We start from the raw sequence: 27,687 nt of genomic DNA on the forward strand, positions 1-27,687 counted from the left end.
AAACGAGCCGACTGTGAAATTTTTTGCAACGTCCTGCGGCTCCCGTCAGTATTATTTTCCTAAATAAACGAGCCGACTGCGAAAAATTGAGCAACCTGTGGCCCGCGACGAAAATATTTTCCTAATAAAAACGAGCCAACTGTTTGGCACGTCAGACAGTCGAAAAATATTTTTTGGGAAATTTTGGCACGCGTATGTAAAAAAGATTGCCACTCTGCCTTTAGGTTGATCAGTCAAATTTAGCATACCTACTCTAATCGAAAAGGAAATAATAAGAATGTTGTATAAAGTTTTATAACAATCTAGGTACCTAGGAGTTATGTAGAGAAAGTATTATTTTTTAAATCCTTGAACTTTGAACGAAACTTTTGTCTATGGTTGAATTTTGATAAGGAAATACTGGTAACCCTATACTTGTGACGCAGTTCAGAGTATTGTCTCTTGAAAGTTACTGTCATGGTTGTGTTTACCTCTCGAAAATCATCTAGTTTGTTGTTTATTTACATTTTTCCAAGATTATTGTGCAATACCTCATCTTGAGAATAATATATTTACATCATTCGTGCATATCCTTGGCCTAATAGCGATATGTTATTGCCCATTTGAAGTATTTGGAAAATCTGCAATAACAAAATAAACTTCTAATAATGGATGAAACAGAGGAGCATGGACGGGTAATTAAGAATTTACTTATGCACTTGCATATTTCATAATCATTACAACGGGTTATGGTAATACACGCTTATCATTTTTATTGTTTTTTTTTAATCTGTCACTTCTTGATATTGTGTTTATCGATGAGTAATCAATCACATGGTATTTTCAATGATTTCTCGGAAATAATTCGCTGCTTCGTTGTTAATTATTAACAGTATGTACGTATTGTTGATATAAATAGGTAGGTAGATTAAATAATTTAAATATTCCTTTGGTATGCTATTTTTGTTAAACCAAGGAATATTTACTTATATTTTTAACTGGAATCCGAGTACAACAATGTTCTTGAAAATCTTTCCTTGTTCAATATAAGTCATAACATTATCAATCAATACACACTGTTGATTGCGGTCAAAATACATTTTTTTTCAATTTATAAATCATTCGGGGGCTTAGGATCACAGGGGCCTATCTACAATATAAGTAGTCCTCCCAAATCTTTGATGCTATTTAAGCAGTTCTCGAAATGGACTTTCTTCCTAATGAGATATTCCTCCATTGAATAATAAACAATATGTATTATTTGTACTGCAATAATCTAAATGTACCAAAAATAAAACTATCCTGTCAATTGATTCGTGTCATACTGAGAAAAAATCTATTCTACTGAAAAACTATGATTCTATCCGAACTACCTACTACATAAAGTAATTAGCATACCAAGTCAATAGGTTTCATGGTGATTAGACTTTTTTATCATTTTATCTTGACTTATTTCTATTAGATTAAGACGCTAAGCGACCTGCAAGGTCTAACGAGGCAGCTGGCTCTGCTAGTATGAAATTATTGTTCATCATGTAATGGCAGTTCCACAAACGTTTTTTGTGAGAAAATTGGTCATCGTAGAAATATTTAATATAGGTAATATACTAAGTAATATAGTATTATGTAGGTCAGCACATTGAAAGATTTCGACTTGTTTACTCATGTTATAATGCATGGATGAAATACTGTTGATTGTGATTTTTGAGATCGTTCAATGGACTGGTTGTCACAGATGAGCCAGTGTTGCCAAATATAGTTCATCGATTAATATTCCAAAACATAAAATATAATTTATCAGACAAGAGAAAACATTAAAAATATGTACAATCAAGCAAGTTAATGAATGCCTATGAGTAGAACCGATCTGTGAAAAAAATACGGCAGCTCATTTCCCAATCGTTGCATCTCTGCATTAGACATTTGCATGCAAGAAGTTGACTTGAAACATGCCATCTTTTTGCATTTCACTAAAGTTTCCGCTTAACAGTGTGAACCGTTAAACACTCACTGCACCAAAGGTACCCTACTGTAGATAAATCATTCTTCAGTGGCGCCATGGGAACAGCGAAAGCAATCAATACCAATACACTTACAAATCACCCATTGTGCCACTGTAGAATGATTCCAGTATACCATACTACTACCATTGTAATAAATGAGTTACAGGCAATTGGTCAATTAGAATTACATAACACCAGCAGTAAATTTATTTGATTTGGAATATTAAATTTCGGTACTGTTCGGTTATACGGAATACAGCGGAAAACACATTTTAAAAATACCCGATATACTGGATTATTTGTTAGTTTGGGTTAGCTTAGGTTAGGTTAAACTAACAAATAATCCAGTTTATCGGCTATTTTCAAAATGTGTTTTCCGCTGTATTCCGTATAACCGAACAGTACCTAAATTTCATTTATGACGTGCGTTGTTTTGTTATGATATGACTACGTAATGACTAATTATATACATATCTATAGTATGACCTCTGTATTTAGAAGGAATGTGAAAACAAATATTCTCAAAATTAATGTAAAGCGTGTTGGTATTATCGATCACTTTTATTTGTCATTAGGTTGCGGCAGAACACCTGCCCCCAAAGTCATGAATTGCAGGCTCTAACCCAAATATTTTTTTAATCTGTATTTGATCCAGAGCAAGATTCCAAAATGTTTTGTTTGAATGGCTAAAAAACTATTCCCATAAGAAACAATGTGTTTATAATATAATATCCACTGTACTCGGTCAAATTTTTGGAGCGATGGTTATTTAATTATTTTTTATTCGTCCTACTGGGAGCAGTAAATATTATTGAATCTTTGAAATCATACAATTAATAGCGAATGCAAATATTAATTTTTTTTTTTTGAACATGACACGCAGGTCAAGGTTTTGTTGCATTGAAACAAGGTTCTGCTCATTGGTCTGTAGCCTTATAAAGAGGCTCCTATACACCCTCTCTGTGAATTAACTGCTTTATATAGATCTTGATTCAGATAATTTTGATGAAAGTGTCGCAAATTTGAGTATGCTAGCTTGACAGTATAATAAAATTTTGTCTGGTGGCGTGTACTGGGTTAAAATTGATATGTTTACATGTCATTAGACGCTTTATTCTTTATGTTGCCATCCAATATTCCTCACCCTCTTTCCCAACACTTAATTTTATCTCCGCCTTCAGTTTGGATCTAAGTCCTACAAACACAACCTTGAGCGGTTACTGTGATAACACACATTTTATATTAAATTTGTCTCATATTTTTCATACATCTAATTTTTCAACTTTAGATGAATTGGCGAATTTCAATCAAATTGCCGTTCACCACTATGACGAGGCGAGGCTATCCTAAGATATCACTTTATGACATGTATTCAGGCAGTTAATTATCATAAAAAGGCTGTGTTAACTTTTATTTAGAGCGAGATAGAGTATGTCAATTACATATTGAAAATTGGGATGCAAGATGCGACTATTTTGAAAAATAATCTACGTCACGGGTCACGGCCGCCACCTCGATTTATAGTTCTCCTAATATTTTTTTTAATACATATTGCAATGACATGACTAATAAAATAAATTATGTTGATGTTTTCAATTCTTGTTAGACGTTTCATTATCAAATTTCGGGGTTAGGGTGGAAAAATTATAAAGACGCCTGCACGAGCATACTTGAATTTGACGCTAATAAAGTTGTGATTATATTATGCTGCACGTCGCGTACTATCACGTGACGTCACAGTAAGCTGCCGCTGCAGGAAAAGAATGTGTAATGTCGTTTTTCTTGGTGTTTAAAATGTTATCAGACTGATGCTCCCATCCTGTAACACATTTAAACGAACATTGTCAGTTAGCAAAATCTGCCAAAATCACCAAAGCAACAATGAGGTCACCTCACGTTGTATCGTGTTGCATCGACACCTGCATGACTCAATGAACGTTTTTTATCATTTTCTACATGCCTACACATTTTCGACTCATGTCAAAACCGCGTGTTTTTTGCTTTTAGCGGTTGGCATTATGTATTTTCTATAAGAATGTTGTCTATTATATCGAGGGTATACTGACAGAATGCATTATTTCAGTTTTTGCTGTTTTTCTTATTTAAATGCCAACATGTATACAATTTTACACTCTACGTCCTGGTAAAACACACAAAGGCCTATAGGATATAATAGTGAGAAAATAGAAACATTATTAAATCATATTGCTATTTTTTTATTCTGATAGAAAGCATGATAATGACCTAATGCGTTCTGCGTATACAAAATACAGGACTTGTAACATGTCACATATTGTGTTTGCCATAAAGGTTAGTCTTTATAATGTAGAAAAAATGTTTTTAAATCATAAAAAAATCTACATGGGAGAATGCTTTGAAAAAAAAATTAAAGTCCTTTTTGCGATTATCTCAGAACTTGTTTTAATGAGTTAATGCTTTCTGCCAGTATACCCTCGATATATGGTCTGCAGGCTGGGTTCTGTTCAAAATATTATCTATGGATGTAATATCGCAAGTGATTTTAACGTACGCACGGGTAGAAACTTAAAATTAGTCGAAATTAGCATGAATATTGAATAATAATTCAAAATACACATTAGAGTTGGCACTCTCCATCATAGAATTTACAGAGATGGTGATCGTTCATAATATTTTGCAAAATGACGAAACCATAGACTAAATTTGTAGCTGTGACAGTACGCGACGTGCATCTCAATATCATCACAACTTATGAGACGTATTTCACACAACGGGCGTATCAACTCAAATTTTCGCGATGCTACGAATTACCAATTATGATAGATAACCACCGTGTGTATGGAATTGCTTCCGTGTTAATTTGGACCAATAAAACTAACAGAAAAGTGTTAAGAGTTAAGAATAGCTCTGCTGATCTAAATTATAAAATAGGTTGCTGCTACATACAGATTCATCTTACTTCAGTTTAACATAGCATAACAGTTTAACTCGCAATACCTGATGTTTACTCAATTTACTTGATACTAAACCAGTACAATAACTGTGTCAGATTATTAGTTTTACCTTGAGCACGAATGGATATAACAATAGTATTGTCATCCAACACTAATTATTGGCTCTGTCATTAAATAATAATGCTGTGGAGATCGCTGACAGATTTAATTACGCATACATATTTACTACTGTAGGATAATGAGAATATTGACAAACGTATTTAAGAGAAAACTTGAGTGAAACACAATAATTGGTGGGTTATATGGTTCTATTTTTCATAGCTAACATCTTCTTTCATTTTTTTGACCATGTCCGATCCTAATAGGATCATAGTTATGGGCCTTCACATAGTGGAGGTTTATTTGTTTGTTGTACAGTTTACGAGAAATGGATGTAAGCCACTTGCTCAACCTATTAGGTATTTCCCAGACCCAGGATTCAAACCTGGGACCCACGACATTATGAGCCGACGGGTAATAAAACAAAATAAGATTCTTTCAAGAGATACAGTGGAACCCCGACTTAACGTGCCCGGAAATCATGTTTTCATCGCTATTTGTGTGTAGTTTCTGCAGACCCGTTTCATTTTAGTACAATTATTTCCCAGTTTTACATTTTTATTTCTTCCAATTTACATTTGAAATATTCAAAATCCAATTATAACTACATACTTATTGAAATTTTTTTATACATCGTAATAATATCGTAATAATATTGAACTGATATATATAACTATTTTTTTTTTGATTCGCTTTGATATAATACATAAATTATTGCAATATTCTGGGATTTTAGTATTACGGAATGAAAAATTATCATACGCACCGCCTCTCCTATTTTCGTTAGTGACATTTGGCGAAAAAAAAATGCTGGATGTCACTCAGCCTCAAATTTTTCCACACGTTTCATTGTGATTATAATTGTATATTTACAAAAACTCTATGCATGCACTCAAAAAAAATACATTCTAATCAATATTTTTCCCAGTAAGGAAATAATGATAAAAAACAATGATGACTTTAAATTTAGTAAGTACATAAAAAAATTAACGTTTATGAAATCATATTATATCTTTTTTGTTTTTTGTTTCAGGAGATCTTCATTCAAGATGGGATTCTTTTGGTTTCGGCGTCAACGAGTCACTCGATGGATACGAATACAAGCGGCTCTCTTTCCATCGTTCAGTTACCGAATGGAAAATATTCCGTCGAATGGAAACCAAATGATTTAATAATGGTTGAGGCCGAAGCACAAGAAGACCATGAATGGGCAGTTGTGGATACAATAGGTATTTAACAAAGCAATTGGGAGTAATATGAACTTTTTATATTATAACACTGAATAGCGATATGAAAACATCTTACAGAAAAATTAATATTCTTTGCATTTGTATAGAATTTTATATTTTAAAAAAATTCAGGGTCTGTTGATGTTTTGCTTTTTATAATTTCCATCGTTTTTCATCTCAATCAGAGGTTCCCAAATGTGCGCCCCATGCGATGTAAATATGTTAAAAATGAGACATTGATAATTAAATTTTAATAAAAAAAAACCACTATAAAATGTGATTTTTCTTCTTATGCGATGATATAAGTGGAACGGATCACTACTTAAAAACACATAAAATGACACATACTGGTAAAAAAAACAATTTAAATTTGATATTTGTTCTTTTATAATATGCATCAAGTGAGAGTGAGCAAGATGTAGTTTTAAACAATGTCAGTCATGAACATGATTATTGATTTTTCTATATGGACGACAATCCAATAAATATTACAAGACTTGGTATTATCAATAAATACAAATGGTAATATTATGTATTGTATGATTATTTATCTATGCACTTGTAATTTCCTTACAGGACGACGCACAAGGACATTCAGCGGGAGTAACACAAATACGGACTCTCAGGCCAATTCTCGTATCATTGAATTCCGTTTTGATGATTTGGAGTGTTACAAAATCACCTGCAAGAACCGTCAAATAACTTTCATAAAAAAGACTGGAGCCGAGTGCGCCACGTTCTATTTCCCAAACTCAAATGCCGACACGTTTGCACAAAATATTAAAGCGTATTGCAACACTGTCAGGAGCCGCCATGATAAAAACACTTTTATCTTCACCCAGCCGACCGCAGAGATGCAAGTACTGAACAAGTCATTGGCCGAGTTGGAATTATTTCAAGACAACACTGACGATATAGCGTGGCGTTCGGTTGGAAACATTGTTAGTAATTTTAAAAAACGACCTTACGAGGCTGCCATGGAAGCATTTGCTAAATTATCAGAAATAGGTAAGCATGTACTCTAATCGCAGTAATCTTTTAAATCTCTAACAACATATTTCAATAAATTTTTTCATTGTTAATTCTTGATGGAACGACATGTTATTAGAAATAACAAATACGTGTTTGTTTGTTAATGTTTTATTATAATTTTATTAGTACCTACTCATTCCACAATTATTATAATACGAGGGTGGGTCAATAAGTCCTTAGAAAAGCCGACAGGTGGCGCGACTAGTACTGCAAGCGGTTTGTTTTCATGCAGCGGCACTACTGATTCAGTATGCTGCGAAGTTTCAATCAGATTGGTCGGGTTGTTGTGTGTTTCTCGTACATTTAAAAAAAAAAATTGCTTGTGGAAAATGGAAAAATGGAAAATGGAGAAAATTGAGTTTAGAGTTGTTATTAAACATTTTAATATAAAAGGGTTAACAGCAAAGGAAATAAAAAATGAGTTGGATTTAGTTCACGGCATATCTGCTCCTTCACTTGCAACTATTTATAACTGGTTAAATGAATTTAAACGTGGTCGTACATCAACAAAGGATGAACCACGCTCAGGACGTCCTGTAGAGGTGACTACACCAGAAATGATCAATAAAATCCACGATATGGTGTTAAGTGACCGAAGATTAAAGTTGAGTGAGATAATTGAGGTTACAGGGATCTCAAAAGGTAGCGTCATTTCTATTTTACATGACAAATTGGGCATGAAAAATATTTCTGCAAGATGGGTGCCGCGTTTGCTCACAGTCGACAATAAACGCAGTAGGGTGGTGGCCTCTAAAGCCCTGTTGTCGCTCATGCAACGCAATCCGGATGAATTTTTTCGTCGCTTTGTGACTGTAGATGAAACATGGATACACCACTATACTCCTGAGACGAAAGAACAGTCAAAGCAGTGGATTGCGAAGGCAAACCATGTCCAAAGAAGGCGAAAACCGTTAAATCAGCTGGTAAGGTTATGGCTACTGTATTTTGGGATGCACGTGAAATTATTTTCGTTGACTATTTGGAAAAAGGAAAAACAATAACAGGGGATTATTATGCATCTTTATTGGACCAGCTAAAAAACAAAATTGAAGAAAAACGGCCTCATTTAAACAGGAAAAAAATCCTCTTTCATCAGGACAATGCCCGTGTTCACACATGTTTACGATCAATGGCTAAAATTGAAGAATTGAAGTTCGAATTGGTCGACCACCCACCGTATTCGCCAGATTTAGCCCCCAGTGACTTTTTCCTTTTCCCAAACTTAAAAAAATGGCTAAGTGGACAACGTTTTTTTCGAATGAAGAAGTCATCGATCGGACAAATGCTTATTTTGAGGACCTTCCGAAAACTTATTTTTCTGACGGTTTAAAAAAAATTGAGAAACGTCTAACCAAGTGTATTGAGCTCCAAGGAAATTATGTTGAGAAATAAAAAAAAAATACAAAAATAAAACCTGTTTTAATGCTTTTTTCTAAGGAATTATTGACCCACCCTCGTATCACCCCATGTACACAGACAGAAAATGGTTTGGGGGGTCCATTTTGAAAAAAGATCCATAATATTTTTTTATTGATATTTAAAGTTAAGGGATCAGGCAGGGCTCGAAATGGACCGGAACGCACCGGAGCGCCGTTCCAGTTCGTGAAATCTGTAAAGTTATCGCTCCGTCTCACGGACAAAATAATTTGACCGTCTGAGCTAGATATGCCATAGAAAGATATAACAAAAAATCTAACACAGTTTATGTTTATAAAATACACATAAAATTTGACAACCTTGTTAATATCCTCAGAAAATTTTCGAGCGCTCCGGTTCGTAAACTTTTCCATTTCGAGCGCTGGGTTCAGGGTTAACAAAATCTACCAGGTGCCACTGACTTCCACATTTATTCCGCCTATTAATTTTAGCTTCTTGTCGCTTCAACTGTAACTTCGTACCTTTCCGGGTACATTCCCCATACCCAGACCCTCTACGCTTTGGGTCTAGCGATAAACACCTGACTAAGTATAACTAAGGGTGTTCACCCACGAGTTATTATAAAAGTGATTATCGAATGCGCATGGCTTAAGGGTCATGATTATTAGGATCGTTAGTGTCCGTTTGTGTCATTTGTACTATCTTGTCTTTTGGACGAATTATTAAAGTAAACATTAGATACCACAAATAGTTGCACCGTTTTATGAGTGCCTCAGGTCTTCCAGTGGTCACAGCTTGCGTGTTGTGTAATGACAAGAGGAGTAGGGCCAAATCATCTATGTCACGATCCTCAGAGATCATGAGGAAGAAGAAGAAGTAATATTATCCCATTTAGCTAAATAATTTGTATATTTTTCGCTTCTGTATTACACCCAAGACCGAATTCATTCGGTTTCAATGGATATTTTCAAATGGTTAAAACAGTTTTTACAATATGACATTTATATAATTTCTGCTGACACATGGAACACACATAAATATGGTTTAATCAGGATAAATCAATCAAATCCAAAGTCTACACAGGAAACTTAATTTCACAATCTATTAAAAAGGGTGATTAACTTACTATAACCACAGGAATGAGTAATTTTGTCAATATATTCTACTGACAGGAGTCATTATTGAATATCTTCTGATTTTTTCGTGATTTATTTTATTGCAGTATATTACAGTCCCGACTACCCAAATGAGGATGTTGCCGACCTGTTATCCAAGAGTGTAGGACCTACAGATTGCAATACCTCATCAGCTCAAAATTCTGATGAATACGAAGTTGTCAACAAAGTGCCGGCTCTGCCACCACGACCCAGCATACCAAGGTTATTTGAATACATATATGATAGAATCGCACTCATTAATCGCAATAAACCCAACCCTTGGGTTATCTAGAATGACCCTGTACTACGGAGATATCATTTACTTTATAAAATTTTACCTATCAGCGAAATGAATATATTGACCAAGAACTATAACTTGAGACGCGGCAGTAGTATCACGATGAGAGTATTGCCGGTGTATTGCGAGCTATTAGTATTATTAGTTATGGTAGTTGGTCTCTAACTGCGCTACGCAGGCGTCGACTGCATTATAATTGAAATAAATTCTAACTTGTATCTCACGTTTTAAAATCAGCAATACAAGAGGTTAAAGTTGGGTTTCTTGTTTGACATTAGATATGAAATTTTTTTATTTTTACCAGTAGAGGTGTCCAGTGTTTGCTGTCATATTGACAGTTCTTAGTTTCTTTACCTTGCAATTTCTAAAAATGCATTTCAGAAAACAATTCAACATAATGTGTCTATTCGTGGAAATCATTTGATAATATACAGAGAATCTTAATTTTCTGGACTAATTAGGGATGAAGGTAGTACGGATAATGAGAAATGGATTGTTGGGAAAAGAAAAGTACATTTTGTGTGAACAATTTTTATTGATAATATTATATACATAAACCTTCAATTTAAATTATTTTTTTTAGTAAAAAAATTAATTACTTAGGTACCTATTGATTTTTGCTTAAAGGTCCTTTTCGAAGCTGCCAAATCACGAATACTTTTAAGACATATTAGTTGTCTTGAATTACATTCTTCTATGCATTGAAAAGCTTCAGAATGTGTAGAACCAATATTTCCCCCCTTGGCAATCCGCTCTTTGTCTTCTTGATCTTGTTCTTCTGAGGCAGATATATCCATTTTGTCTTTTGTTGATAGTACAACACGTTTTCTTTTTGATGGCATATCAAAAATATTCAAAATAAATATTTAAATTGCTACAATAAACGTTTTAGAAAACTAACTAGTGTTTGTTTTGAATAATCCGGATAATCGAGGTTCCACTGTATCCCCGAAGTTGCATTATCTGATGTCATAGACAATAAATGTTTTACTTGTTGGGATATGCACCCCCGAAAATTTGCAATCCATTCTCAGACACTATGATTGACATCTATATTTCATTAAAAAAATCTTATTCTTCAATCAACTGCGATACTATTTTACCTCATTAGATTATAACTCAAGTATATTGATGATTTCAAAAATAATCTTCCATGTATCATGCAAAACTGCAATACATGGAATGACTTTATTATGTATTGTGTCTAGTTTGTAAACATTTTTAAAGATTTTTTATGATATTTCAGAGGCACGCCGTTAGGTGCTGATATATGGGAAGAATTAAAAGACTCTGAAGGACGAATACAAGAGTCAGAAGGTGCTAGGCATATTATATTTAGAGGGGTAAATATGTTTTCAATTATTTATTTAATATTATTTTATTGTTAATATTTAAACTTCAGTTCATCACAAAACCGTGTTGAATGCTGGTAGCTATATCTTATTTGATAAACAGTGTGGTGAACATAGCAGGCTCACTCATCCCACTAAATTGTTACATAAATGCTTTTAGGGTGCTGTAAAATGAAGTTTGATACCCACTGATATACTATTACATAATATTAGGTACCTACAGTAAAACCCTGTTAATTCGAAATTGACAGGACAGAATATCGAAAAAAAAAATCGAATTACGAAATACAAATGTATGACAAAAAACAAAAAAAGTTTTTTCTTTGTTCCAATTTTGTAACATTGTTTGAAATCACTACAAATAGCTGATTTTATGAATTTTCGCAAAAATTTCAATTTACAGTGAAATTCTAATTAACCGTGTTCATACTTTTTTATGAAGGTTTAACTGTACTTGTAATTCTTAATTCATTAATTTTTTAGTTATTTTGGTGTCTGTTTTCAGGGTGTGCAACCATCACTTAGAATAGAAGTATGGAAATACTTGCTGAACTTTATCCCTTGGAATATGACAAATACCGAACGCAGTGTCTTACAAAAGCAAAAATTACGAGAATATTACACGATGAAGCAACAATGGAAGTCTATAACCTCAGCCCAGGAAGCGAGGTTCACCGACTTTCATGAAAGGAAAAGTCTAGTCGAGAAAGATGTGAATCGAACAGATAGGACAAACCCATACTACGCAAACGATAACAATCCAAATCTCACAACTCTCTTCGATATTCTTATGACATATGTCATGTATAACTTTGATTTGGGATATGTACAAGGCATGAGCGATTTGCTATCACCAATTTTATGTTTGTTAGATAATGAAGTTGATGCATTTTGGTGCTTTGTTGGCTTTATGGACAAAGTGGTATGTGTATTCATTACTTGTTTATTTTATTCTCATTGACATAATTGTAAAAATCATCTGTACATCTGAAGTTTGTATAAATAGTCGAGACACATTGGTTATTTTCGGAAACAGATCGGCTTGGTGGGTGAAATGAAAGTATGTTAATGAAAAAAAAGAAACAGGAAATATTCATACACAAAAATACATCAATAAGAAAAACAATGAAAAAAACACTATAAATATATTCACCTTTGTTAATTAAATAATCTAAGTAGTATGAAACATTATCCATTAAAATTAATCATATCAGTCACTCACTCTCATCTCAATCTCATCTCATCACAATCACTTTCAGTAATCCGCCACCCCAAAAACCAGACAAGTGTCCAATTAGTGAAAGCGGCGGATTATAGTGCGTACATACAAAATATGGTAAAGAAAACAAGTATTTCTTAAAAATAGTTTTTTTGAGAAATTTGTACTAGCAAATTACGTAAAAGTATTTACTAAATTATACATATTTATACTAAGTATATTAACTAAATATTAAACACTAAATCACTTGACACAACCAGTTGTTCAGTGAGGCAGATATTCTTGAATGGCTTATTGTGTGTCCCAGTTGCACTGGAGCACGGAATACTTTCCTCCCTGGTACATTACTTTCTTCGCGATGAATGTGCGTGTTACGAAGGAGAAGTTTCCAAAATAAACCTGTCTATCTGCGTTGTATACTTGTACACGGCGACTACTGAATTTGACAATCGAATACTGGCGAATTATAGAGCTTGATTTTGTTCTTTCAACTAGTAAAAATAACGGCGGAATATAGTAGTTGTCGGATAATCGAGTGGCGGATTACTGAGAGTGTACTGTTTTATCATATTATTCTAATTCTATATAATAAATTTCAAAAATAATTTAATTACCTTCCTAGCTTCTCACAATACATCATAATATCAATAACTACATATTGTGTATTTAGTGATATAAAATAACATTGAGTAAATATAAAATTATCAGTTTCAATGAAATCAATGGACATTAACAGCTACTTATTTTATAAAACTCTTCTCATTGTTTATTTATAGCACCTAAGCAATCAATTATGAGTTATTACAATATCTTTATAATTATTGTAATATTGTCTTTTATTTTAATTAAAATGTCTTTCTGCCAAGAATCAATGGATAACACCATTTAAGTGACATATGTACAACCTTTTTAAAGGATATGATTATATCTAGTGAGTTGTCACTGTCACACGTATCAACCACTTTATAGGAAGGATATACCCCACCAATGCCCGGAGATTACCGAATATAGCTGATACATCTCAACTAAATAATTCCGCTTTACTATAAACAAAATATTCTAAAAATGAATATTGTTTTATAGCTGTTTATCAGATTTGTTCTTTAGTGATATAGTTTTTATTATTTTCAGCAAAACAACTTCGATAGCGACCAAGAGAATATGAAATTTCAATTACAGCGTGTCCATCAATTGTTGTCTTTCACAAATCCAGATCTAGCCAGCTATCTCACTCAACACGAATCAGGCAACATGTACTTCTGCTTCAGGTGGCTTCTGGTTTTATTCAAAAGAGAATTTTCACAATCAGACATAATGAGGTAAGTTATTTAAATTGAATTAATTATTACGAACAAAATCCTTTCTTAACAATCAGTAAATCATCAGAATGAAGAAACGTTTGCCAGCCTCTGGACCTATCTCCATCTATCCATGATATAGGCGCCATTAATAATTGTGATGACTAACCGCACCATAAACAAAAATATGTGAAACAAAGCTTTTCGGTTGATTGGCATCATACTAAATCTTATCAGTGGTACTTCAGTGAAGTATTTCAAAAAACATAAAATTTTATTGTCCAATACCATTCCTGGATATCATTGGCGAATGGTGTAGGTAAACTGTGGAGATTCGACATAAATAGTGCACACTAAACTTTGTCGGTCATTATTTGTTTTCATTGAACTCTCTGGAACGGTTTTTTGTTCTTTACCATTCATATAATATATGATATTGTCGTTAGCATTAGCTATTATGTATGTCTTTGTCTTTCAATATCTTTTTCTTCTGATTCCTCCCCACACACTGACATTTAGAATCAATCATTTTTCATAGATACACCTGATGATCTCTGAACATTTTAATTATTTTACCAAATCGGGATTTTTACCTTGTGAAATAAAAAAAAATCGGGATTTAGGTGCAAAAAACGGGACAACCTAAAAAACGCATAATTTAATATTTCTAATGTTTATTTCTAGGTAAAATATCAATCATAAATGACCCATTAAAAACTTCAAAACTCTTAACTATCAAAATAATAATATTAAATAACATTTTTTCCTGACACTGACAAGATTTTACTTCCTGAAGAGTTTCTTTCTGCTGCTGTAATTTATTGGTAAAATTCAGGATATGAGTATATCATGTTGAATTGAACAAATAATTCCGATTTAACTCAACAGAACATCTGTTTCTTGCATCTGAAAATATGTTGTGCATCACGCATCCATCGTATTCTTTTGTCTTAACCTAAACATCTTATTTGTATTTGTTGGATAATCACAATTTTTGCTTAAAAAGCGGAACATCTGGCAACGCTGTTCTGTACGCTCTTTTTACCTCTAATATTATTAATCTAATTATTTTATTTTTACAGGTTATGGGAAGTACTTTGGACAGGATTACCATGTCCGAATTTCCATCTATTAATATCTGTGGCAATCCTAGACACAGAAAAAGACACGTTAATGAGTAGGGGATATGGATTTACCGAAATACTGAAGGTATGTATCTATTTTTACATTTATGTATCAAAATTTTCAATACAATGTTGTTTCCTATGATGTGATGACATGTTGTATTCATTTCAACTATATTTAATGCTAATGGACAGTTGTGAATGTTACAAAGTAGACACAACAAGCTTGTCACATGTTAACACAAAGAAAATTTTATTACATGTGTGTGTTCAATCCATTCTAATAAATGCATAAGCAGTTTTCAAAGTATGCACCGCAACCTATACGTTCCGCAGGCTATTTTGAAAAAATAATAACTCCAGACAATTTTAATTCAATGCACAGTCAGCATTTTGAGTCTGTTATGGGCAAAATTTTGCTTAGGTAGCTGTGTCTTGATTGGTCAACAATACTCTCACCCTTGTCATTTTTAGGATTCGATGAATGAATTTTTATACACTAAGGGCACCATGAAATGAAAAACTGCTAGAATTTTAATCAATGAATCTGTTAGACCCAGCCTTCACATCTTGCATAGTTATTAATTTAATTTAGATTGCAATAACATCATTGATTTTCCCTTTTTTTCAGCATGTAAACGACCTCTCTATGCAGATAGATCTACACTACATTCTAAGCAAAGCAGAAGGCATATATTATCAAGTCACTCAATCTTCACATCTCAGCGACCCAATACGTATTATTTTGGGCATGAAGCCCGTAAAACAACCCGAGAGTGACAAAAACGCCTCCGATACTGAAACTGAAATTGTAAACGGAAAGAATGAGGTGGTCGTCTCAGCAAATGGAATATCCCTGCAACAAGACCTCGAAGAAGTTTCCTATCAAAAGTCAATTGACATGAATTATTTGTGAACTCGGATTCTAAATATTTAATCTTTTCATATTAAATTGTCATGAATTCATCATTGTACATAAGCACAATATTTTATATTCATATTCAAAGATATTATAATCAGTGTAGGCAAACTGATCTGTGAAATGTGTTTGGTTTCTGGTCGACTCTTCATTGCAATAAGTAAAATATAATATGTTGTACAAAAAATAGCATTAGAATCTTGATGATATTATGATATTCGCAGTACGACAACTGACCACTTAATAATGTCATTTATTCAATAATAATTTTATTGCACAATATTTTGAATGTGGTATTGGGTTTTATATACATATTATAATAATATAATGTCACTACATCCTGCAAGATAAAATGCTTAATGGTTGGGTCTAGGACGATTTGGCGCCTCCAACTAGATGACAAACAAATGCACAAAAAACTATATATATGTTACTGTGGTTCAATGCAGTATTGGAATGTGAAAGCACACCATCGACATGAGTCTTTGCAGCAACCATATACCTCGCTTTATTATAAGTACGTATTTTATATTGAATTTGCATGTCTACTTGCTGTTTCAAGACGTTATGTACGGTTACATGTAAATTGTACGTAAAACATTTCACTGTGGCACAGTTCGCCGTGAGCTTTCTATCGGAAAGAGATAACCACATACTTATACGGTCTCCAATTTTATTAGATTCTATATTAGTTCAATTTTCATAGCTGATTGACAAAATTCGAAAATGAAAACCTATCCTAACCTAACAAATAATCCAATATACTGGCTATTTTCAAAATTTGTTTGCTGCTGGCTTCCTGTAAACCTGTAGTGTAAACCGACAAGAACCGTCCGTGTTTTGATTACACATGAATATGTCAGTACTATACGACCCAAAGAGGTTGGACTGTCTTTAATATACGGCCATATATTTCCGATACAACATTTCACGGTGAAGTGTAATACGGCAGACTGCATACGTACAAGTTTCTGGATACGGTTACGTACATGTATTTATTCCCGCATGTCATTCATGTGTGCAGGACTATTGTCCTGGGATCAAGTCAACGGCGTCAAATCGTCTCATCTCCTTATTTTTGTCACCTTCAGTTAAATTTTATTTGCTCTAAGGATGTTTTCTTTTATAAAGCGTGTTCGCCATCATTAAAATTACAACTCCTAGTTTTATGGTTTGCTCTGTCTTCAGCATGTATATGCAGCAGTTATAATGGTGTGAATAACGAATCTCTATGCTTGCAAGTCGGGCTGATATCCGTTGTAGGTAAACCACTTAGAGTTGAAAAGAAGAAAGGTATTACAAGCATTATAGTTTTCAAACCAATGCCCTCTTTTTTAACACTCCCGTTACTGTAATCTCACCTTAGGTTACCCAGCCCAATAAACTGCAAATATTTCAATTAATATACTCTTTGTGATCTTCATATTTCTGCTATTCCTAGAATCATCAATATTACATCTAATTAAAATGTTATTGCCTTCAAAATCGATAGCATTACCCAGTAAATACATATAATTGTTAGATATCCGTCAGATTTAATTTACCTGTCATAAATAATTATAAATGCACATTGCAAACAGTGGTATCGCATTCCATTACTAACAAAAGAGATAGATCTAAAAGTATATGCGACAAAGAGTCATACTCAATTATGAGAAAGAGATATGAAAATAACGGGTGAAATCAATGTAGTATTATGACTGATTGATTATAATTATGTTTTGATGCCTTTTTCATCATTTTATAGATAAAATAAATATGATGAAACCTTATTAGACTTATTTATCTTGCGAAAATAGGCATTTCCCTTTTACCTACTGTAATATTGTCAATCTCGTATGGTAACCCAAGGTGACATCACCGGAACGGATGGAATTTATTAGCATTGTAAAGGGAAAGTTAAATATGTCTTAATCTACCACAATTAGCCAATACTTAGATGTCAACTGATTTTATCTGCCAAATTCAAACGTCATAGATAGACCAGGGGTTTAACTATAATATTTTATTATAATATATTATCGTAGATTGTTTTGTCAAAAATTTTGATTTTCAGGTGAGTATTTTCTATTGTATTTTGTTATTTCAACATTGTAGCTATATTATATTATCAGCCTTTTCTTTTACTGTAAATATTAGCATAACTTGAAAATTTTAATTGCCAACGTTGCCAACTCAATTCCTATATAAACAAAATATAATATTGTTTTTTATTTTTTTTTAAATTCATATAAGATTGAATATAACGTTTATATCGATCACTCTATTTCCTTTTGTGCAATGTCACATTGTCTTACAGCCTAATTACATTTATTCTGTTAGTATCTATTAATTTGTTATTTATATATGTCATAAACAATATTTCATTCACAGACAATATGTAAAAATAGAACACCAAAACAATTGCACTTTTTTGGGAATATGTGTAGACTGCAGAACTGTTGTTTATTAAATTTGTGTGATTAAGAAATTTAAACATAATTTTTCAGTGCGTCAATTTGAACATATATTTCTTTTATTTAGTTATACAATATTATGTTGTAGGATTAGTGATGATTCTTGTCTTTTTAGTTATTAAGTGTTTAAATTTATTCTATTGTTGCATGAAAATACTATAAACCAGCCATTATGCTGTTTTACAGTGAAGGTGAAAATAAAAATACGTACCTTTAGTTAATGCCCATGGCAAGAAGTAAACTGATTTCTAATGATTAATCAAATTTATCCTATGGACTCTCTTATACTTATTTAGGTACATTAAGAAATTACTTTGTTGATTATGTAGTATTATGTCAGTTTTGAATAGAATATTTTCATTTTAACTATCCATTCTGTATGTTTTATAAATCAATTTCACACATTTTTTATTGAGATTAAATTTTGTATTTTCTTTAAAGTTAATTACGGTGTAATTGTAAAATAGTGGCATAGTTCGTATGTATTGAAATCTTCTTGCAAAGAAAGTGCACTTATTTTGTGAATATTTGGATGCCAATGCAGCTTTAAAATTTATGACTATATATTTTATAATAAATAAATTGTTTTGAATTAATACTCTGTTTCATTACCTTCTTTAACCTTATCACTGCCAACCAATTTTCACTAGGTGAACATTTGTATGCCAGCTATTTTCGGAATAAAATGAATCCATTAAAAAATATGAAATAGGAACGGAATGATAAATATTTGTGAAAATATAGCAACACAACATGTTAATCAAGTTTATCGTGAATATTTTCACACTAAAATGACAAATATTGTTTAGAAAATATACACAGAATGTTTATTCAGAAGTTATGGACGTTTACAAGAACCCGCGAATATATTCGTCCATGACCTGACGCGACATACATGCTTTGGCGATTTAATTCGTACGTGGCACGGATCAGGTTAAACTACTACATATACGTGCCCTAAATATAATGCTTGAAGCTTTCACTGTTGTTTGTTTACTTTTTTGGTATATGGCAGGGATGGGCATGCATGAGGTCAACGAGAGCCACACTCTGGATTTTCATATATATAAAGAGCCACACCATAGTCACGTCACGATCTTGGGGAAAGAAAATACTAATATTTTTATCAAGAGATAGGGAGCCGCACTTAAACCAATGATTTGCATGCAATGCCGCATTTGCCCACTTCTGGTATATGGCCTTGTTGCTAAGGCCCTATTATGAGGTCACTCAAGAGAAAAGAAAATCTCTTTTGTGAATGGCCTCTGCAAAGACAACGTCAAGAGACGAAACCACAGTGACACCTCAAATACAATTCTCTTTATATTCTTTGCCTCGTTACTGAGAATGGTGATCAGTGATCACTGTTAGAGTTACGGGTGTTGCCAACAATCTCTTTCCATCTAGACTCAGATCCTATGTTGATCTTGTTGCTTCAGTCATTAATTCAGTCACTTTTTTAATGATGTCAGTCCATTTGAAAGGTCGCAACCTCTACTTTCCATTCTGCTAGGATTTCTTCTTACCATGAGACCAAAGAATTGGAGAATGTTTTTCTTGTAGTTGACTGAGACATTCTTTGATGCCAAGCACATCCAGTATAGAGACATTTGTATGCCTGGCTATCTATGGAATGCAAGTCATCATTTTTATTACCGTCTAATTATCATTATACTGCTGTTACATAATTATTTGCAACCATTGCCATATTTATTTGTATGACAATAATAAATGTCTACAAAGTAGTAAATTCACTTACTTTACATACATTTTTTTAAAAGTTTATATGAAATTCGAAAGTCAGAACCATGGTAAATAATTGTTACCGCCTAAAGCATGGCATCCTTCGAGGACCCAAGGCCATGAGGCCTGAATCATCATTGGGCGGATTCATGCAAACATGAGTAGATCAACTACTAGACAGAAAATTCTAGCCCGTAAGCTTAGAAGTGTGAAAATTTATAGTCACCCTTTTGCAAGTTCTACAAAATTTAATAGAATCATTCTAGCCCTTAATATAAATAAAATCCTGCATTTTTTTATACCTACATTAATTCTATAAGCAAGCCAAGTAAAACCTAGCGTCATTATAAATTTTATACTTAGTCAATTTTAAAAATACCTACAAGCAAGCTGTAATTTGAAAGCCAATAAATAGCAAACGATTTTGTAGTTACCTATATAACTTAAAACAATCGTCAGCACAACACCTTAGATGCCAAAAATAATATTTATTAATATCATTTTTTAATATTATTACCTACATTAGCCTTCATCCAATTTTGACCAATATTAAAATTCGTACACTTACCTATATAAATATTGGAAGCAAAGCTCCCAGCCATACAATGTACCTAATACCTAGAATACCTAGTATATTTTTAGTCTTAACTCTAAACTGATTTGAGATAATTTTGTAAAAATATGTCTGTGTTCATTTTGTAGGTCAGATATTTCAAAATATGTACCTATCACGCAAAGAAATGCAATAATAATAATCCCAACAAATGCACACTCCCTTTCAAAGCATGTAAGTTGAGTCGGGGTAAGTGTAACTTTGGGGTAAGTGTAGCTACTAAGATATCTCAGTATCTACTACAAATTGGACGATGCCATCTATGGAAAGGTGATTGCAAAGTCACCGATTTATAAAAATAATCAGAAATTGTGTCGATACTATGTTTTTTGAAGTGATTACATGGATTATTCCCCAGACGACAATTTGAAGTCGACGAGTGAGATGGTAGCTGTCACTAAACTATTTTTTAAAACATGGAAATCTGCACATTATGGTTGTAAAATTTGGTTCAGTAGGTATATGTGTTTTGATACCCTGCTTCATGTGTTGTTATCGTTTTACTTATTGATAAGCATTTTGAAGCTTTAATCGAGTAGACATACTTTCCCCATATATTTTCTATGAATTCGCATAGTCAATATTTTAACTAGTGATGGGACACGACGCATTATTTATATTGATCGAAAAAATGTTCACAATTGAAATAAAATGGTTATAATTTTATTGTTATAGTTTTATGTTAGCTAAGTAGGTAGGTACTCGGAAGAGTGCATGTGTTTCAACTTAATACACAATTTTTTAAAATAAGTGCTTATCTAACATGTGATAATAATTGAAGATCTTGGCATAAAAACAGCAAATGTCACAAAGGTCATTTTTTTCAGGAGAGGGTAAAAACATAATATCTTGGTTGTCAAACACATTTTTAATAATTTGACAATGAAGATTCATGGAGGAGCCTTATATGCACTGTATGTATGTAAATAAAATATCAAATTGATGTTTGTTAAATAGATATTTAAAAAGAAATGAATGTGACATTTGCTGTTTTTACACAATTTTTGGACCTTTGTCGTTTTTATAACAAAATTGAAAACATGGAAAAGCAAATAGTATGAATAAAATTATAATTTTATTAAATAAAACAAAAAATATATATTTCTGTTATTTTTTAATCATAATACTACATTTAAGAAGGTTTTGACACATCATAACCAATTATTAAGCTACGTACTTACATGTTTTAAAAAAATCTTCAATTAAATATTTAAAATAAAATCAATCATGTGCATATTACTACTGATTAGTCTTGATCACTCACACCTTCACTGTCTTCTTCAACGTTATCATTTGTATCATTGTCACACGGCAAATTTTCATAAAATGATGCATTTATTGGATTTTGTAAATACTTAGTTAATTTTAAAATATCTTTTTTCTTTGCGCCTTTCAATGGAATTAAGCCATCATATGCTGGCTTAAATGCAATCGTGACTGGCATTTGATGTCTTTTCACTATATTGAATCTATCCCACAGTCCAGAGAAACTGAGATGTTTGCAAAGCACTTCTCCCTTACAATCCTTGTCTATTTTGTACATTCTAACTTGCCTAAGATGAAAATCTCTGCCGAAGGATGACTTAAAGTAAGGCTTTAACGTATCTTTAATATTTAAAAAATCTTTTTGCTCCGGTTTCTCCAGAATAAAGGGCCCAGGAGTTTTTCTGGCATCCAATACAACTTTATCCCAATCCTCTGGCACGTCTGCAAGGATTGTTTTCCTTGCACTGCTGAACAAATGAAAGTCAGCGTCATTTGGTAAAAATGTGTGCCCTCTGATAGGAAATATATGGATGACTCGTTCAATTTTTTTTAATACATGTACCACCATATACCAAAACCAAATCATAACAAAATTTTTGTTTTGTCCAGCACATCCGTCACTCAAAATATACAATGTTTTCGTGCCTGCTGGCAGATGGTGGTTTATGTAATGTAGTAACAAAGATGTTACATCATTTTGACCTCGTTTGGCGAATCCTTCATGATACGTGTACATATATACATCATTTCTGGCTAGGTCATGTATCCCAAAAATGTAATACCATAGCTGTCTGGAATAAAATACCGCATTTGTTACCATATTCGGTAAAGGCAAATTTTGCATAAAATCAAACGATATGACTGTGGTATCACTTGAACCACTTGCGAGTTCTTTTAATCTTCGCTTCGTTGTAGTAAACTGTTGTGCTTTAGCCAGGTGAAGTTGATAATCTATCTCAATCTTACGTTTTTCATCTTCAGAGAGATCGGGTAATTTCAGTTTGGTTGTAACTGAATCACAGTATGAACACGTATCGCTTCGAGGAGCTCCAAATGACAAATTATATCTAGTTGTAAATACTCTGTAGTATGTGTCATAGTTTAGTTGAAGCCTGTATTTACTTAAAAACATCTCGTGCATTTTCATAATAGTCAAATTTTCCGGAAGATACCTAACATTCTTATTTTTCGCGAAAGAATAATGACTTTGACGTGCCTTAAATGATTGTATATGAATGTGAATCAACTGAATCACTGATTCAGGCACTGCTCTTGGGCGATTTGGATGCTTTCCTCGTTTGTCCATAGGAGCCGAACCCGAAAATGTGATGTTGTCTTGAATACGTCGCAGCCGGGAATGCGTAATACCATGTATTGCCACAAATGCCTTCATACAGACTTCTTCGTTAATACCATCAGATGTAGATCGTATCTAAAGTAAATAAAGAGAAAAAATAATTAGTTTTTCAAACACATTATCATTAGGTATAATAGGTGTAATGCCTAATTTGAATGTACATTTTTTATTAATTCAATGAATACTCACTTTATATTTATATGATGCTGAATGCTTGAATATACCATGATCATTGACATCATTTATTATTATCGGAGTATTTTTTCTCGGACGTCTTCTCTTGATCGGTACTACTTCTATACATCCAGATATATAGCCATCTTGTTGATTTTTAGAATCCATTTCATAAAAATTCTCAAATATTTCTTTCCGTAAATCTTCATTTATTTTTGTAAAACAATGAAACCTCTTGCACCTGGAAACATAATAATCAATTAAGTACAATCCTACATAATATACTTTATTACAATCATACATACATTTACATAAAACAACATAGTAAATACAATGCTTTGCATTCGAAAGAAGTCATAACTTCAAAGTAATCACAGCCATTGTGAACTAAATTTAATCACACAAACTATTCAGCATGGTAAATATTTTAGTACGTATTAATAATGTATAAGTTTTTAATTGAATATATGTTATGAATACATAATTATTCCTACCTGCAATCTTCACCGATAACTTTTTTTGAGAGTCGTTTCCCAACATGATTGACATGATCACTTCCCTTTATTTTGGCGGTTTTTATTAATGTTTGCTTGGTTTTATTAACTTTTCTCTTACGAGGCGTTTCGGATGTCTGTATCCTATTACATTCCATGATAAAATATACAAACAATCGTTAAGGAACTTCATAAAATGGCAATGCCAATGACTGAACGAATGAAAGATAATTTTGACAGGTCAGGCACTAACAAGTATGGAATGTATACTAACCTATCTATGATACTAACGCCTAACGCCGCCTGGTGATAAAAGTGTGGAACTACTGGACCTTTGTTGTTTTCAAACAAAATTCCTTGGACTATTGCTGTTTTTAGAAAAGTGGCATATTTTTGAGAGCGGATTTGAGGGACTTACGATTTTTTTAAAAAATATATCTTTGCACAGTTGTATGTAACCATACACAGGGAATATAGAAATGCAATAAAATGAAAATGGAAAAAAGTGGACATTTGATGTTTTTATGTAAATATGTAAATATAAACGAAAGGAGCTTACGACCAAGGAAAATTACAAAAAACAGTTGAATGTGTAAAAAACAGGATATGTCATATGAATAATAATGTATAATCATGTTTACGAAAGAAGAGAAGACAGTTTTAGCAAAAGTACAATATTACCCAAAGAGATTGAAACATCTTTTGCAGAAAATTTGCATACGTTGGAAAAGCATGTCTCACAAAAAAAGTAGTCCTCAAATCAATTGGACAGTATATTCAAGAAAATAATATTAACACACCATTTAAAAACGAAGTACCCGGAGACAATTGGTTTATAGGTTTTATTAAAAGAAATAAGTTATTATTTAAAGATGATGGTTACTTAAACCCTAACGGCTAAAATTATTAAACATGGAACATGCTTTGCCCATTGATTCTCTGAATGCTGGTTGTCCAAATTCGAATGAAAATAAAATAAATTGCGGGGCGCGGGTAACACGTCATTCCCGAAGCGCCGTTCGCGGTCGACCAGTGTTGCCAACTAAAATTTTCAAAGTTCAGTAGATTTTTTGATTTTTTTCTTCAAAATATCAGTAGATTGAGAAAAATGTATGAAATTCAACGATTGTGTTTGGTGAAAGCGTGCATATTGACATAATCTCACAAGTGTCTTTTCAAAAATCATGTAAAAAGTGACTTTTATTCATCACAAATATCATAATTTCTTCTTTTCCTGACAAACATTTCAGTAGATCTACTGAAATTTCAGTATACATGGCAACACTGCGGTCGACTGAAGCCACTCCAGCCCGCGCCGCGCTACTTTCGTGACTTTACTTTTTGTTTTCGTTACCGCCGCCTGTGCGATGTTTTCGTAACGAATCTGCCCGGGTGGTCAAAACAAAAGCATGTTCCATACCAAAAACCGCAAGCCATAGAATATGTACGCAAAAAAGTTTGCGATCCTTTTGTAATCAATTGGTACTATAACTTGTCTTATTAAACAGTACAATCATCAACCTGAACTTAAAGGATTGTCTACAATGGATATATTATAATGTTGACTGTCAACTTGATATAACAAGTTTTTCCCATGATCCTTCAAAAAGTAAACTCGTTAGTGTCATCGGATTTCCGTCAACTACCTACGTTAATTAATAAAAAATACGTTTTTCTTTCAGGACATCACTAGCGCTTCATACATTAGTATGACACACTTACCCCAAAAAAAATGTTTTAGTCCATTTTGTTGAAATTCTAAATGAAATTTTACCTTTCTATGCATATAATACGTCATGGTTTTGAAGTACTTTGGGAATAAAGATGAATTTAGTTACACTTACCCCAATATTTCAAAAAATATTAAAATGTCGTATTATAGTAAGATATACAGTGGGTTCCTTCTGTACATATTAATTGTAATGCTTTTGTAGATCCTACGGTAAAGTTTTCAACTGTTTAAAACACGCCTATTCATCATGAACCAGGTTGAAATTCATCTCATTGAATTATATGTCACACTTACCCCGACTCACCTTATCTGGAAAAGGTCTGGTTGTATATTTCTGTGGGCAGAAATTCTCAGTAATATGAGACCCAATGTACATACAAGCCAGGTAGGTACATAGGGTGTGAAGGCTGTCTTTGTGTCATTTTTCAGTGATAGAATTGTGAATTATTTGTTGTGTACTAGTGTACTTATTATATTCTTTATTTTTGTTAACTGTTTCATACGCTGTAAATTTACTGTAAATGTATTCCGAACAATAAAACGCCCTGTTTTCGCCCATAATTCCGCGTTGTCAATCAACAAGCATGTCCCCGAAAGAAGAAGCCAGCAGACGGTCACCCTGACTTTACATCATCCCGGGGGGGGATCTAGCGCCTCCTACGCCCCCCCCCCCCCCTCCTTTCAGAGGTGACATTTGGTGCCCAACATGGGGCATACGCCTTCTGATCATGATCGTCTACGATTAGGAGGTAGGCGGATATTTTTTCGCCCGAATCCAAGCCCTGAGAAGCGATTAATTGACAACCGGAAGAGAGGGCGGCGCGTGAAATCATCTGAAACAGTACAGCGTCCAGAGAATCGACCTCTGGTGGCACTCAACTAGCAAGCAAGCAGAATCATCAAGCCTTCAAGATGCCGCCTGTCATGGATCCGGAAACTATCGCCGGCCGACTCATTGCGCATCATCAATAATCACGCACGAGGATGCCGCCGAATAACAGCACGCCAGACCACTCACATTGCAAAACCAAGAACTGTCGATGTTTTCCTGACCAGCTGAATCATCAGTCGACCTGGCCCACGGACGGATACGTCGAGGTAGTTCCTGGATCCAATTGTCTGCGAGCCTTGGAATCAGCCCTGGCCCAGACACGCAACACCAAAGTGCGTAGTCCACGCCACCGGTATGTCATCTACTACACTTTGGAAGAGTCAAGCAGCCTTCTTCAGTAGAGAAAAGCAGCCTTCAGCAGCAAAGCGAGTAGCCTAGCAGCATCTTCAACCAGCCGTAGCATATCGTCTTAGGTTAGGTAGTTTTAAATAGTGTTTTATGTTTGAATGTGGTGTAAAGTCAGTTTAACTATACAACATTTTAGCGTCAGTTTATACCTAGTAACCTAAGCCTGTGTAAAAAAACTTCAGCCTGTGTCAATTACGTGTTAGCATAGTTTTTTTTCCATGTAAAATTGCCTCTCTCAGTGTGTGTAACTGGAGGCATGGCAAGCAAGCAAGCAATCAGAAAGTGGTCACGTGGTATGCATCTAGGTGAAAGGTCGTTTGATCTTCGGACCGGCGTTGTTGGACAGGCTGGGCGCGACGCCCTCCTCTCTCAGCATCCTTACGGTAGGCCCGGAAAACTGTGGAACCAGTGACCGCGAGGCGTCAAAGTGCTGTATTCACATTTTGACTGGCCAGCGACGGTTCGGGGGGGTTTCGATCCTCACAGGAGATGCAACCACCCACATATCAAGCCGCCGCATTGTCCAGTTACACACGCTAAAAACTTTGTATCGTGGTCGATCTTAATCAGCCCAATTACGATTCAGGGCCTTT

The 27,687-nt window shown here is 33.6% G+C and overlaps 1 protein-coding gene and 1 long non-coding RNA gene across 2 annotated transcripts; one reads left to right on the forward strand and one right to left on the reverse strand.

The window, feature by feature from the left end:
• Positions 1-421: 421 nt before the first annotated feature.
• Positions 422-18,201, forward strand: Tbc1d15-17 (TBC1 domain family member 15/17). The gene is made up of 9 exons (XM_085960233.1): positions 422-674; positions 6,048-6,243; positions 6,820-7,251; positions 9,875-10,031; positions 11,354-11,450; positions 11,965-12,381; positions 13,810-13,997; positions 15,059-15,185; positions 15,732-18,201. The coding sequence occupies exons 1-9, from the start codon at positions 648-650 to the stop codon at positions 16,014-16,016; spliced, it is 1,926 nt and encodes a 641-aa protein (XP_085816359.1). The 5' UTR covers positions 422-647; the 3' UTR covers positions 16,017-18,201.
• A 3,727-nt stretch (positions 18,202-21,928) lies between these two features.
• Positions 21,929-24,393, reverse strand: LOC147078572 (uncharacterized). The gene is made up of 3 exons (XR_015071868.1): positions 24,123-24,393; positions 23,644-23,869; positions 21,929-23,529 (listed from the first exon to the last, which is right to left on the reverse strand). It is a non-coding gene; the product is annotated as an uncharacterized LOC147078572 (long non-coding RNA).
• Positions 24,394-27,687: the final 3,294 nt, after the last annotated feature.

Source organism: Rhyacophila brunnea, unplaced genomic scaffold (assembly GCF_057557595.1).
Source record: "Rhyacophila brunnea isolate RB1 unplaced genomic scaffold, BYU_Rbru_1.0 scaffold_11, whole genome shotgun sequence".
Classification (NCBI taxonomy): Eukaryota; Metazoa; Arthropoda; class Insecta; order Trichoptera; family Rhyacophilidae; genus Rhyacophila; species Rhyacophila brunnea.